General features: G+C 61.6%; 1 protein-coding gene across 2 annotated transcripts in view; it reads left to right on the forward strand.

Annotated features, from left to right (window-relative positions):
- The window catches only part of SCUBE1 (signal peptide, CUB domain and EGF like domain containing 1), a 142,917-nt gene that overhangs the window by 122,143 nt on the left and 6,956 nt on the right, over positions 1 to 13,818 (forward strand). For both annotated transcript variants that reach the window (XM_027594583.2, XM_027594584.2), the window contains 10 exons: positions 8 to 112; positions 1,006 to 1,119; positions 1,938 to 2,075; positions 3,314 to 3,517; positions 6,537 to 6,698; positions 8,083 to 8,250; positions 9,919 to 10,080; positions 11,502 to 11,699; positions 13,165 to 13,317; positions 13,656 to 13,735. In XM_027594583.2, the coding sequence (XP_027450384.1) occupies positions 8 to 112; positions 1,006 to 1,119; positions 1,938 to 2,075; positions 3,314 to 3,517; positions 6,537 to 6,698; positions 8,083 to 8,250; positions 9,919 to 10,080; positions 11,502 to 11,699; positions 13,165 to 13,317; positions 13,656 to 13,735 (1,484 nt within the window). The remainder of the gene's footprint in view (positions 1 to 7; positions 113 to 1,005; positions 1,120 to 1,937; positions 2,076 to 3,313; positions 3,518 to 6,536; positions 6,699 to 8,082; positions 8,251 to 9,918; positions 10,081 to 11,501; positions 11,700 to 13,164; positions 13,318 to 13,655; positions 13,736 to 13,818) is intronic.

Genomic DNA, 13,818 nt, shown 5'->3' on the forward strand with positions numbered 1-13,818 from the left:
TCTGCAGACTCGGAAAACAGCTACAGCCTGAGCTGCGGCGTCCCGGGTCTCCAGGGCAAGATGCTGCCGAAGCGCAACAGCACCAGCTCCAGCACTGGGCCCAGCTGCTCAGGTAGCCGCCGGCCTGTCCAGGCTGCCTGCACCCGGTGACCCCTGGACATTGCGTCCAGCCCTAGCCTGGGACGGGAGGGAGGGGCACTACCTAGGGAAGAACTTCCTGGCCTGGGGACCGGCCCAGCATGATCCCCGGTGCTGGCGAGCTGAGAGCAGGACTAGGACCTCTGGGCCACACGCTGGTGCTGCGGTGACTCTGATCTGCTAGGACTCTTCGGGTCTCAGACTCCGTTCCAGTGAAGTGAGTCACCTCCGCTGTGACCATGAGGTCCCAGAAGTCCTGTGCCCTGCGGGACCCGCCAGCCAGGTCCCCGTCCGCACAGCGCAGCCGACTCCCCTGCCTGCAGGCGTGTCTTCAGCCGCTTTTCCCATTCAGGAGGTTGAATCCAATGCCATGGGGACATCTGTGTGCATTTAATGCATACAGGATGTGATGCTGAGTGTCTGTGATTGTCGGTTCTTTATCCAAGCGGCTGGAATTTGCTCTTGGAAGGAATCAGCAGCTCAGGGCATGTGTCTTATTTCAAAGCCCCTTCCCTTCCTTGCTTCCCTCTCTCTTCTGTTCTGCCGCCTTTCCTAACAGCATGAGCCACGTGAACTGGGCAGTGGGGGGGGAGGTGGGAGGCCTGCCTTTCCTCCTCCACAGAAGACCCCCGACCGTGAGGCCCCCCCCCCGGCTTGAGCGTGGCCCCACCATCCATGCTCCCACCTTTTCCAGGCCGTGCAGGGAGAGGAATGAGGCAGCAGGGTCCCCCCAGCCCCAGCCCCCAGTGGATTGGTCCTGCTGGCCGCCCCCTCACACTAAGGCACTCCCTCTGTGGCCCCCCCGGCCCCACCGCCTCCCTGCCCATGAGAGAGGCTGCCACCTGGGGGGATCTGGGCTTTCCCCAGGTGCGCCTGCCCCCATCAGGCAGAAGGCCCGCTTCAAGATCCGAGACGCCAAGTGCCACCTCCGGCCCCACAGCCGGGAGCCAGCAAAGGAGGCCCTGAGGCAGCTGCTGCTGGGTGAGTGGGCTGCCATGGTGCGAACCCACACAAGGGGCGGTGGGGGTCCCCGCGCCTGAGAGCTGGGAGCCCAGGGTCCAGCGGGGCTGGGTTTCCAAGGGCGGGGGGCCTCTCTTCGTCCTCACCATCATGGTCCCTGAGCCCCAGGAGCCAGGACTGGAGCCCTGTAGACGGTGGTGGTGTCCCTTGGGAAGAAGGCCAGCATTGGAGTGGAAAATCTGGGCCCCCCAGCATCCCTGGGGCCCATCGTCCCTGCCTCACCCTGGGTTAGATGAGCTCCCCCACGGCAGGTGCTGTGTGCAGCCTGACTGTGTCCAGAAGGCCTCCCAGGGCTCACTCAGTGGCTCACTCTTGGAATGAGGGAGGCCAAGAAGGGTGTTCCAGGCTGGAGAGTAGCACGGGGAAATCTCGGTGAGAAGGGCCCAGGAGAAGCGCTTCCCAGCTCTGTTTCCACAAAGATTCCTGAACACCTTAGGATTCCTCCCCAAAGCTAACAGAGCGCAGCCCTCAAGCAGACCTAACCTGGGCTGAGCCCCACGGAGCTGAGCTTCCCCGGGGCGTCGCTAAGGAAATATGTGTGAGGGCCTCCGTATGCAGCAGTGTGATGGACTTGGAGGGCTGGTGCAGGGCCTGGCTCAGCCACAAACCCCTCATGAGACCTCGAGCCAGCCTGGCCTCCAGCCTCAGTTTCCCCCTCTGCACCACAGACTATTAGGCAAAGCAGGAGCCTTGCTGATGGTAACCTGTGCGCAGGGCTCTGTAGGACCCCGCTTCCTGCCCTGTGCCACCTTTGCCATGGCGGTCCCTTCTTTGTCCAGAAAACTGCCATCTGACCTTTGTGACCCTCAAATGTGACTCCTCCAAGAAGAGGCGCCGTGGCAAAAAGTCCCCATCCAAGGAGGTGACCCACATCACAGCAGAGTTCGAGGTGGAGACAAAGATGGAAGAGGCGTCAGGTGCGAGAGGCTGCGGAAGGCCTCAGGGAGGACAGGAGCCGGGGAGGGCCGGCAGGGCTGTGCCGGGCGTGAAGCTGGGCGACCACCTGAGCCACGGCTACTGGAGGTGGAGGCCAGCCAGGCAGTGGGGGAGCTGGGGGGTGGGGGTAGGTGCCGGGTAGCCCGGGATGGAAGAGGAGGCCCGGGGCTCAGGGGCCCACAGTGACAGCCACACGGCCTCTCTCCACCCTTCATGCCCTCGCTGGGGCCTGGAAGGGCTCATTGCCCTCGCTGGGGCCTGGAAGGGCTCGTGCCTATGGAGTTTCTGGAACAACTGAGCCAAGGGCCTATCTTTCCCAGGTTCCAGAAGGGGCCTGTAATGCTGGCTTGAGTTTCATCAGTGCTTTCCTCTTGGCTGTAAATGAGTGCTGAGTTGTGACAGAGAAGTTTGAGATCTGTCAGCAGATTTGTGCTGTGTGTGCCCAGCTCCGGGCACTGTTGGAAAGAGGGGACCAGACCGGGTCCTTGTGCTGGCAGCACTCCCAGCCATGGGGACACAGACCCACATACAAACCACCCGGTGCTGAGGGAGACGCTAGGTGGTGGGGGCGTGAGAGCAAACAGGACCCGGAGCTGAGAGGTCTCCCCAAGAGAGGGGCTCAGGAAGTCTTCCCAGAAGACTGATTTGAATCAGGACTTAAAATCAAAGTTCACCAAGTGGGGGAGGTTGGAGGAGGTGGCAGGGAATGACCTTCAGGCAGAGGGAATGCAGTAGGCAAAGGCACAGAGATCAGAGGGAATGGGATGTGCTCAGGAGGCGGTGAGCCGGACAGGGTGGCTAGAAAGCAGAGTTCACAGTGGGTGTCGGAGGCCTGGGGGTGAGGCCTGGCAAGGCAGGCAGGGGCCCCACCACAAGGGGCCTTGGGTCCAAGGCCAGAGAGCTGGGCATTCTGGGAATCGTGGCAGCCCCGAGGGTGTTGAGTGGCAGGGAGGAGTGCCCGTGCGTGAGCTGTGTCCTGGGGAGGTGATGCGTTGCCATGGCGGAGGCCCGGTTTCTCCTCCGATCCGCGGTGTGGCCTTGAGCGGGTCATACCTCTTGGACCCTCAGTCTCCTCATCTGTCAGATGGACGCCACAATGGTGCCTCGGCCCCCGGCTGCCGCATGAACGTGCTGGGGGCCGAGGCCTGGTGGAGGTGGAAGCTCGGGGAAGGGGCCGCTCCCAGGGGGTTGTGAGTCACCGTCCCTCCCGCCCCTGCAGACACCTGTGAGGCGGACTGCATGCGGAAGCGCGCCGAGCAGAGCCTGCAGGCCGCCATCAAGACTCTGCGGAAGTCCATCGGCCGGCAGCACTTCTCCGTCCAGGTCGCAGGCACAGAGTACGCGATGGCCCAGTGGCCGGCCAAGGCCCTGGAGGGCCAGGGGGCGTGCGTCACAGGCCAGGTGTTACAGGACGGGAAATGCGGTGCGTCCCTGCCCGTGGCCACTGGGATGCCCACTCGGCAAACCTTCTCTGCCCTGCCTTCCACGGGGGGCCTGGGTCAGCAGACACACTGGGAGGGGACAGCGAGACAGAAGCCTGCCAGAGAGAAGCAGTCCCATGCTCATCATTATGGCTGTCATTTGAAGAGCACTCCCCTGGTGCCAGGCTCTGGGCAAAGCATTTGCTGGGCAAACATTTGCACGCACGACCCTCACCACAATCCCGAGGACGGGTGGGACAGGGAGAGCGCAGGGCAGCACGGCCACAGCGGAGAGGCAGGAGGGGCAGGGGGACTAGTCTGTGTGGCTAGAGAGGGCCTCCCAGCCGAGGCAGCGTGGGAGCTGAGGGCGGAGGAGGAGCCGAGCGAAGATGCATGCGAGGCTGAGGGCCACCCAGGGCTACAGCACAGGCTGCCGGGAAGCAGGGGAGGCCAGGCGCACGGCAGGAGCTCGGAGAGGGCAGCCAGCCAGGGTCCAGGCCCGGGAGGCAGGGGACTTGACCAGAGCCCCAGGAGCTGGCCTGTTGAGAGGGGTTGGGTCTAGACACAGCTGCAGGAGAGTGGACAGAGCCCTTGTTCTGCTGGGCTTCACGTTTCCCGGGGAAAGAAGGCAGCCAGTGAGCAAGCAAGCGCACCCACAGGCCAGGGGAGGCAGCCGCCTTGCGGGCCTCGCGGGCAGCGGTGCTACTCTGGTGCCGTGGAAACCACAGGAAGGTTCCAAGCAGAGGAGCAGGGAAGGGAGGCCAAGCGGGAGTCGGTGGAGCCTTGAACGGGGAGTGGGGGGCTGGCAGCAGGACAAGAAGGAACGAGACCGATTGAGAGAGCACTTTGGAGGGGCTTCGAGGGCAGCCCCCAAGGGCCACGGGGCAGAGGTGGCATCATTTTCTGATCTGGGGAACCTGGGGAAGACGCGGCTGGTGGCGCCGGAGTGTTCTGTCTGTATTTGCTAGCTCAGACACGTGAGTCGTCCCTGTGAAGACGTTGAATGGTTAGGGTGGTTGGAGCCACAAATCTGGGGCACAAAGCATAGGCTGGGCCAGAGAGATAAACTAGGGATCACTGGAGAAGAGGCGGGATTTAGGGGTGTTGGGGGGGAGGAAGGACTCTGGCTCGAACGATAGAGTGAGCATGGCAGGAGGGCAGGGGCCTTCGTGATGTCATCCTTTTCTCTCTTTTTTTAAGATTTTATTTATTTGAGAGAGAGAGCACACACGAGGAAGGGGAGGGGGAGGGGCCGAGGGAGAAGCAGGCTTCCCACTGAGCAGGGAACCCGCGGCGGGATCCGATCCCAGGAGCCCGGGGTCACGACCTGAGCGGAAGGCAGACACTTTGACTGAGCCACCCAGGCGCTCCCTTCTTCTATTTTAACATTGGGAAATATGGCCAGGCAGAACAAGGAACTTCCATGGTTTCTTCACCCAGGTGCCCCCGTGTGCTGCCTCGAGCAGGTCCAGCCCGCGCGGTCCAGCCCAGTTCCCCCCTGTCCTGCACGTTCAGGGTCCTGTCTCTCCTTCCTTCAGTGTGGAGCAGTCCCTCGCTCTTTCCCTGCGTCTCCTGTCCTCCTGCTGTAGGATGACCCTCACGGGGCCGCATCCCACGTGTCCGTGACGGTCTCAGCAGGAAACCGCGCTGGCCGCCTGCTCTTCAGCGCCCCCGTCAGGAGGCACAGGATACTGACCCAGGCCTCCCCTTCTGCAATTGAGGAGGATTTGCTGGGGATGTAATTCTGAATTTATACCAACATCCTGCTCCCCATCAGACACCCTCCCCGCCAGCAGCACTCAGTGACAACTCCCAAAGCAGCCACGTCTCCCATGGTTGCGGGACGGTATCCTCTATTCCTGCCAGCCCTGGTCCCTGTGTATTAGTTAGCATTCTCCTGTCAGGAACCTTTCCCTTCCCCCTCACTTACGGATGCCTCTGCGCATCTACATGTCCGTGTATTTATATCACTGCGGACTCAGAGACTCCTCTGTTCTTCACCGGGTTGTAATCCAAGCCTGGGATTACTTAGTTCAGTGCTCAGATCATCCCCAGTGTAGCCAGTAAAGTTCCCTGTCAGACCGGTTCCCCCATCCTTTGGACACACCCCACGCCCCCATCACTCGCTGAGGATTCTCGGGCACCAAACCTGTACTTTCCCTGCCCCAGCCTTCGCAATCAGTCAGGAACCCCTGGACCCCTAGAGGAGGAAGATATGCAGATGCCAAAGCTGGGGTCCTCGCTGCTACTGGAGTGTCCTTGCTTCCAGGTTCTCTCATTGGACAGACCTAGAAAGTATGGGTGTATATCGTACATGGGTGTATATGTGTATTTCCATAGCTATAGATGGGTACCTAGGGGTGTGTGTGTGTGCGTGTGTGTGTGTTTGGAAAACCATGCGTTCACACCAATCCCTCCAATTCAATAGCTCAGAGTTCTTTCTAACCTCCCCTCTTTCCATGTTTCTAAATTTCTTCTCCAGAGAAACATGCGGCTCCCTCTCTCGTTTCCTTGGTCAGTCTTCTTACTCATCAGTTTGCTATATGCAGCCGACCACACCAGCCTGGACGACCCTCAGCCACCAGGCCTCCCTGTCCCCACCTCTGTCACTCCTCCCCCCCCCGCACCACCCCCATGTCCCCAGATGGCCGCTACACCCGACAGGGAAGGAAAAAGGAGGGTAGGAGAGCTGGGTTTGGACAAAATGCCCGTAGGATGGCCGGGAAACGGTTAGTACGCAGGCCGAGAGGTCAGGGCTGGAGGGCAGGATGCAGAGCAGAGAGAGAATGAAGGGCTGAGCAGGAGTGGCCAGCACGGGGCAGGAGACCAGGGTCAGGCCTCCGGGCTCTTCACAGATGGCTGCTGTCTTGTTCCTACCGCCAGCTCTCCTTTGAGCCACAGGGACGAGGGATGTGCTCTATCTGGGAGGACAGAGCCTGGGTCTGAGGTACCAGGAGACAGACCACCTGGGCACCACTCCCCACCCCTGCCACCGGCAATCTCTCCACTTTGCCTCTGCAGTGGCCTGCGGGCCTGGCACCTACTTCAGCGGAGAGCCTGGCCAGTGTGTGCCATGCGCGCCGGGGTCCTACCAGGATGGGGACGGCCAACTCAGCTGCACGCCATGCCCCAGCAGCGACGGGCTCGGCCTGGCTGGTGCCCGCAACGTATCCGAATGTGGAGGCGAGTGCGGGTCCCCCCTGGAGGGCGGGGCTGGGGGTTGCGGTGGGGGGAGGGTCCGGGGGCACCTCGTGTCTCTACTGAGGTCCCCGAAGCAAAGGCCCAGTCCCTGGTGATACTCTGTAAAGCTCCCTGCCGTGTGCAGAGCCTGGCATGACTTCAGGCTGCTACGCTCACAGAGGGCACTGGTGCCCTGGAGGATCTGTGTGCCAGCAAGCACTGGGCTGTGCCTAGTGCACCCGAGAACAGCAGCATGCAGTTTGGAAAGGACTTTACAGTTTATAAACACTTGGTCATTTACGGGCAACTTACTGTCTATAATGGAGGTATGTAGTGCCTTACAGTTGACCAAATATGTTACATGGTTTCGAGCACCGCATCATTATCAAAAGGCTTTATGGAGGGTCCCATATACTTGGCAGGAACTGTTCTCTACATGAAGAACTTTACAGTTTGCCCTATTGATGGTTTGGAAAGCCCTTTTTCAGTTTACCAGCACAACTTGGTTTGCAAACAGCTTTTACATTTACCACCTCACTTAACCACATCTGTGATACGGGCTCACACTCCCCCCCATCAGCCTCCCTTCTCCGGCCCTCATGGGGACCACCCAAGACAATGGGTGGGGAAAGGTGTGCCTGCGAGGGTGGGTGGGTAGGATCCTTAGGGCAGTGGAGACCACCAGCCAGCTTTCTCTGGGGTACGGAAGAGGTCGGAGCCCAGCCCTGAGTCCCTGCGGGCTAGCTGGCGGTGCCCTCCACGAGTGTGGTCTCTGCCCTTAGTGGGGCCGGTGACTGAGAGCAGAGAGCAGCCACTGGTGGGAGCAGAGAATTCAGGGTCTGGGCCGAGAGGGCCCTCAACCCACCCCTCACTCAATGCCAAAGCACCCTCTGCATCCCAACTTAATGCTGGGTGTGCTGTCCCCTCCCTTTTTCTCAGCCAGGCCCTCAGGGACCTCACAGACTCCCCTCCCTCTGCCCTGGCCTAGCCCTGCAGACAGACAAGGCCGGTCAGCCTGGACCCCACTTCCTCATGTGGAAGGCACAGTGTGGCCTGCCCCCTTGGGGGAGCCCCTCCGACCTCTCCCCTCCACGTGTGGGGTCCACACTTCCCAGCTTAACAGCAAAGCCCCTTGCTCTTCAACCCATAGCCCTTCTTGCTAGTGGGAGAGGTGAAGCCACGCCTGGCCAAGGCCCCATAGTGCCTGAGCCGTTGGCAGCACCGGACTGGGTGGGGGTGGGCCTTGTGCAGCCCAGGCCCCTTCCCCAAGTCCCCCCTCCCCCCCAGCCGTGGTCCCCTTCCGCCAGGGCAGGTGAGGGTTGAGAACAGGGTCTGGACCGAGGCGCCCCCCGCCCCATCAACCTGAGCCATGACCTCTGACTTTCAGGCCAGTGCTCCCCAGGCTTCTTCTCCCCGGATGGCTTCAGGCCCTGCCAGGCCTGCCCGGTGGGCACGTACCAGCCTGAGCCTGGGCGCACAGGGTGCTTCCCCTGCGGAGGGGGGCTGCTCACCAAGCACGAGGGCACAGTCTCCTTCCAAGACTGTGAGGCCAAAGGTGAGTCGGCAGGGCTGTGCAGGGACGTTTTCCCTCAACACCTCTCATTTCCCGGGTGGCAGATCTCCAAGGGCAGAGGGGCAGCCCAGGGCTGCCAACAGTGGACACGGTGACCAGCACCGTGCCACAGGCCGCCAGGACAGGGACAGCGGGGTTCCACACAAGCCCACCCGAGGGTCTCAGATGGGAGAGCCAGGCAGGCACAGTGGTTACAGACGGGAGCTCTGAGCCTGACTCACAGGAAAGTTTTGGGGGGTGGAGGGGGTGAAGAAATGCAGGGCGGGCAGGGGCAGTGGCGCGAGGTCAGACGTCTCACCTTACCTGGAGACCCTCCCTTCAGGGCCGTGGGGGTCCTGCTATCTAGCCGCACCTTCCCCTCCATGGTCACCGAGTCCCCCTGATGAGCCTGCCTCCTGCCCTGCCAAGGGCCTCTTCCCACCCACTGACCCTGATATTCTTGGGAACAGACAGAATCCTCCCTTCTAGAAGAGAAAACTCCATCTGCCCTCCAGTTCCTGCCAGGATTTCTCCTCCTTACTCTGAACCTTGTAGAAAGAGTGTCTGGACGCCACTTCCTCTCCCCCCACCCTCTCCCAAACCCCACTACTCAGCCTCTCACCGCACTGCCCCCCATCATTGCTCCCATCAAGGCTGGAGCCAAATCGGTTCCCAGCTGGCACCTCCCACAGCCCCGTGGCCCCAGGCCCCACCCAGTCTCACCCACCCACCCCTCACCTGCTAGTGCTGGGGTCCCCGGCCTGGGCACTCACTCTGGAACCTGGAAAGAAAGAGCATCCAGTTGACCCCACTTTCTGTCCCCAGCCCCGCCTCTGTCCTGAACAAGATGCTACACCCTCCTTGCCAGGGGACAGCCGCGGTCATATCTAGCAACCCACCTGTCACCCCACGTGGCCAGAGCCCCTCATCTCTGCCGCAAAGTGCCCCCCGCCCCGGCTCACACCAGCTCTGTCCCGCCAGGTGCCCAAGGAGAACTTGGAGTGCCCCGAGTGCTCTCCCTCTGACCTCACATCCAGTCTGTCCGCAGCCCCAGCCAGCAGCTCTGAGCAATGAGCTCTCAGCGCCCCATTCCTGCCCCCTGAGCCAGGCTACCTGTCCCCCTGCCGCTCCCCCACCCCAACCCTCCCCAGAGCATCAGACAGGACCATGCAGTGGCTCCAGGTGCCCTCCTCCCTCAGCGCAAAGCCTAGCATGACCCCCTGGCCCCAGGAGCTCGTCCCCGTGGCCTGTGGCCTCCCCTCTGGCCACACCCAGCACGCGCACGGCCCACTCCGGGCCCAGCTTGGCCACTGCCTCCGCCCAGATGGCCTCCCAGACAGCTCCACACTACTCAAGCCTCCACTCAAGATCCCTGCGCCCCTTGAGCAGCCCATGCCTGGCCTTACAACATCTCATGCCCCGTTTATTGCCCCCCAACACACGCACCTCAGGGGCGGGCCTCGGTCTGCGGGGCTCACTGCCCAGCTCCCGGCGGCCCACCACACTCCGCACAGCTGTGGACAGGGCCAGGACTGCGTGCGGGTGATGGGAGGCCACTGGGTGGTAAAGAAGGGCCTTGACCTCGGCACCAAGACAGACCTCAAGGGCAGGGAGGCGCCAGGGAGAATGCCCCCTGCCCTTTCCCACCTGTCCCCCGACCCCGGCCCACAGTGCACTGCTCCCCGGGCCACCACTACAACACCACCATCCACCGGTGCATCCGCTGCCCCGTGGGCACCTACCAGCCCGAGTTTGGCCAGAACCACTGCATCACCTGCCCAGGCAACACCAGCACGGACTTCGATGGCTCCACCAACGTCACACACTGCAAAAGTAGGTGCAGCTCTCCCCGCAGCCGGGGGCTGGGAACATGGGGGTGGGCTTGTCGGGGACGGGGTGAGCCCTCACCCCACATGGTGTCCACAGGACCCCGGGGACTCCGCCCGGGGGTCGGAGCCTAGCACATCCGCACGTCTGCTCAGGGTGATGCCCGCACCCCTGTGCCCAGCGGGCTCTGCTCGAGGCTCCGGGTCTGTGGAGGGGAAAGGCAGGCCCACACCGGGGGGTCTGTGGGGCAGCGGCTGAGGGCCAGGCCGTGCTGCTCGGAAGGCACGCATGGCTGGGCTGCCAAGTGGACACAAACCAGCCCGGGGGTCAGGAAGCAAGCGGGAAGTGTGGACAGGTGTGGAGGCGCCGGAGGAAGACCAGAGGCCTCCTCATGTCTGTGAGAAGCTCAGTTTAGCCAAAAGAAATGTGGGCAGCATAAGACAATTTGGGAAACAGATAGCCCAGGCCGTCATTTAGCAGTCATCTGGGCATAACAGACTTTACTTTAGATATTTTTAATTCCTTTTTCGGAGTCCTCTGGGACAGATTTTCTGGTATTGTACCCTTCCCCTAATCAATTTCTAGCCAGTTACCCCTTTCCTGGGCTGCTGGTCATGTCTGGGACAGCCCAAAGGGCCGTGAAGGGGACTTAATCCTAGAGCTGGGAGCTGGGAGCTGCCCACTTCCCCGGGGGCATCCCCTGGGGCTCGTGGCCTCTGGGGACAAAAGAGCAGGCACAGTGGTGGGGCTCCACAGAGACAGGGTTTTAAATGTCCTCGTGAATAAAAGTGGAGAAAGCAAATAGGAGGGAAGCTTCTGGAAGGTAAGGTAAACATGAAATGCTTCCCAGAAATTTTGATGTTAAGTGTTTTATAAATGAAAAGGTGTAAGAAAATTATGTACATTTAGTATTTCCGTTCCGTTCTCTTTGCAGACCTAAGGTGTAAGGGTGAGGGTAGGAGCATTTAGCTCATAAAGATGTCGCGTTTGGCCTCTTGAGGATTACGAAGCTTAGCTACCAAAGGAAAGAAAGGGAAGCATGTCTCTTTTTCCTCACTGTGCTGCCTGTGTGTCCCCGAGCCTTCCTGCTTGGTGTGGAGGGCGACCACACCGGCACCTGGCGGACGCTGAGCGTGGAGTGCGTGGAGGGAAAGAGCGGGTGGGGTTCCACTGAGTGGGGGGCTTTCATGCGGGCCACCTGCAGGAGCAGGGCTGGCAGGGGAGCTGGCACCGGGTGGGCCGGCCCCAGGGCGCCGCCCCCCCCACCACCAGGAAGATGACCCTGTGAGATGAGCGGCCCAGGGCCAAGCTGGCCGGGGGGCGGGGGGACCCTGGGTGGAGGTGGGCCGCGGGGCCGTCGAGGGCCCGCCCTCCACATCCCCCGTGCAGCCGGCCTGAGCAGGCCCGTGGGGCCCCGGTGCCCACAGACCAGCACTGCGGCGGCGAGCTCGGCGACTACACAGGCTACATCGAGTCCCCCAACTACCCCGGCGACTATCCGGCCAACGCCGAGTGCGTGTGGCACATCTCGCCGCCCCCCAAGCGCAGGATCCTCATCGTGGTCCCCGAGATCTTCCTGCCCGTTGAGGACGAGTGTGGCGACGTCCTGGTCATGAGGAAGAGCGGTATGCACGGGTCAAGGCAGGGCAGCAGAGGGGCTGCCCAGGGTCACCCGTGGGGCGGGTTCGCAGCCCACCTCTGTCTGACCCAAAGGGCTCCGTGCCAGGGTGTGGCGAGTGTGGGGTGCACCCTTAGCGTGGAAGCCAGGGCCGGTCTGGTCTGGTCTCCATGCGGACCACAAGCTAGTCTCATCCCAGGGCTCCTGCCTGTCCTGCCATGCCACCCAGGGTGAGGCCCCAGGAGCGACCCCTGCTGCCCACCTCCTGCTACCTCTGAGGCTCGGGGGCACACGCACAAGATGCCCCAGGGTCAGACAGCCTGTCCCTTCCCCTCTGGGAGTTCCAGCCTCCTGGCCTGTCACCCCTGTCCAGGGGCCAAGAGCAGCGGGCCGCGGCCCTCAGCAGTGGGTGAGGACAAGTGTGTGCCCAGATGGCCACAGCAGCGAGAAAGGCGGGAAAGCCCCTGAGCCCCCCAGGAACCAGGTTGAGTCCCTAACAGCATGTGCGCAGGCCAGGACCCCTCTGGGCTGCTGTCAGGTCACAGTGCCCCCAGGGAGCACGCCGCAAGTCCGAACGTCAGGGAAGAAGGAGGCGGATGCACGCGGACGCAGAACACTCCCGCCCACTTGGGTCTGGAATGTGTGTGAGGCACAGAGACTAAGCGGAGGAGAGGAGATTGAGCGAGTTTCTCTCCACTCTATTCCCTTTGTTCTTTGTTACCATATGCGAGCCTCGCCCACTCCCTGTCTCTGATAAGCCAGGAAGCCTGAGGCCAGAAAGGGGAGGGAGCCTGCCCAGGATGCCACAGCCGGGTCAGAGCCCAGCCGGAGACCATCTTCCCCGCCTCCTCTGTCACCAGCCTCCCGAGTCCCCAACATCCTCCCCTCCACTGTCTGCCCACAGGGTTGAGCTCTAGGGGGTCAGCTTCTCCCGCCTCCAGGGCATCTCAGGAAGGCTCCCCAGGGAGCAGTGAGGAGGTGGGGCACCCTTTGGACAGCCCCATGCACCCCAAGGTCAGCACGCTCACCCTTGTTCATCTGCTCATAGGGAGAGGGGACTTCCCAAATGGGGTCCCCCACCCCAGGCCTGGCTTGTGCTGGGTGTGGGCATGAGCCCTATCCTGGAGGAGCAGTTGGCTGGAGAAAGACAGTGACAACTCAGCAGAGAGAAGCAGTGACAAAGGGTTCACCAGGGCAGAGCAGGAACATGGTAGTGCGAGGACGGAGCGGTCGGGGAGGCTTCCTGGAGGAGGAGACACAGAAACCTGCTCTGCAGGCTGAGTAGGAACTGGGGTTGAAGGTGGGGACTGGCATCTGGGGCAGAGACTAGAGCTGGACTGTTTGGGGGACTGGGCATGGGAGCTGGGCGGCTGACCAGGTGGGGGAAAGCACGTGGCCTGAGGAAGGAGGACAGGGGCCAGGTGCAGGGATGTGGGTCAGCCAGCTGCTCAGCCCCCCTGCTCTGTCCCCAGCATCACCCGCATCTATCACCACCTATGAGACCTGCCAGACCTATGAGAGGCCCATCGCCTTCACCTCCCGCTCCCGGAAGCTCTGGATCCAGTTCAAATCCAATGAAGGCAACAGCGGCAAAGGATTCCAAGTGCCCTATGTCACCTATGACGGTCAGTGTGGCTGCACTGTGTCTGGCCCTGCAGACCCAGAGGCAACAAACACATATGGGGTGGGGAGTGGTGCAGATGAGGGAGCCATGAGTGGTGTCTGTGGCCTTCAGCGTGACGTACTGCCCAAACAGGGTTTTGAGGGTTGACTAGGAGTTTCTAGCTAGCCAAACCTCGAGGTCAATTTGGGTGGAGGATACAGGTTTGGAGGCAGAACTGCCTCTGGCCAAGGTCTGAAGTCTGAATGTGGAGCAGGGGAAGGCAGAGGCTGAAGGTGAGGGGGAAGCAGGCAGGGTGTGGCACCTTCACGTTCCTTCCTTCCCTGCTGGTGGGTTTCACAGAGGACTACCAGCAGTTGATAGAAGATATCGTTCGCGATGGACGGCTCTACGCCTCGGAGAATCACCAGGAAATTTTAAAAGTGAGTGAACTTCCTTATGGCAAAGGGTCCATGTGATCCCAGGATGGTGACCTGTGATGATCCAGGGCATCTGTCCTTGCAGA

Source organism: Zalophus californianus, chromosome 9, assembly GCF_009762305.2.
Source record: "Zalophus californianus isolate mZalCal1 chromosome 9, mZalCal1.pri.v2, whole genome shotgun sequence".
Lineage (NCBI taxonomy): Eukaryota > Metazoa > Chordata > Mammalia > Carnivora > Otariidae > Zalophus > Zalophus californianus.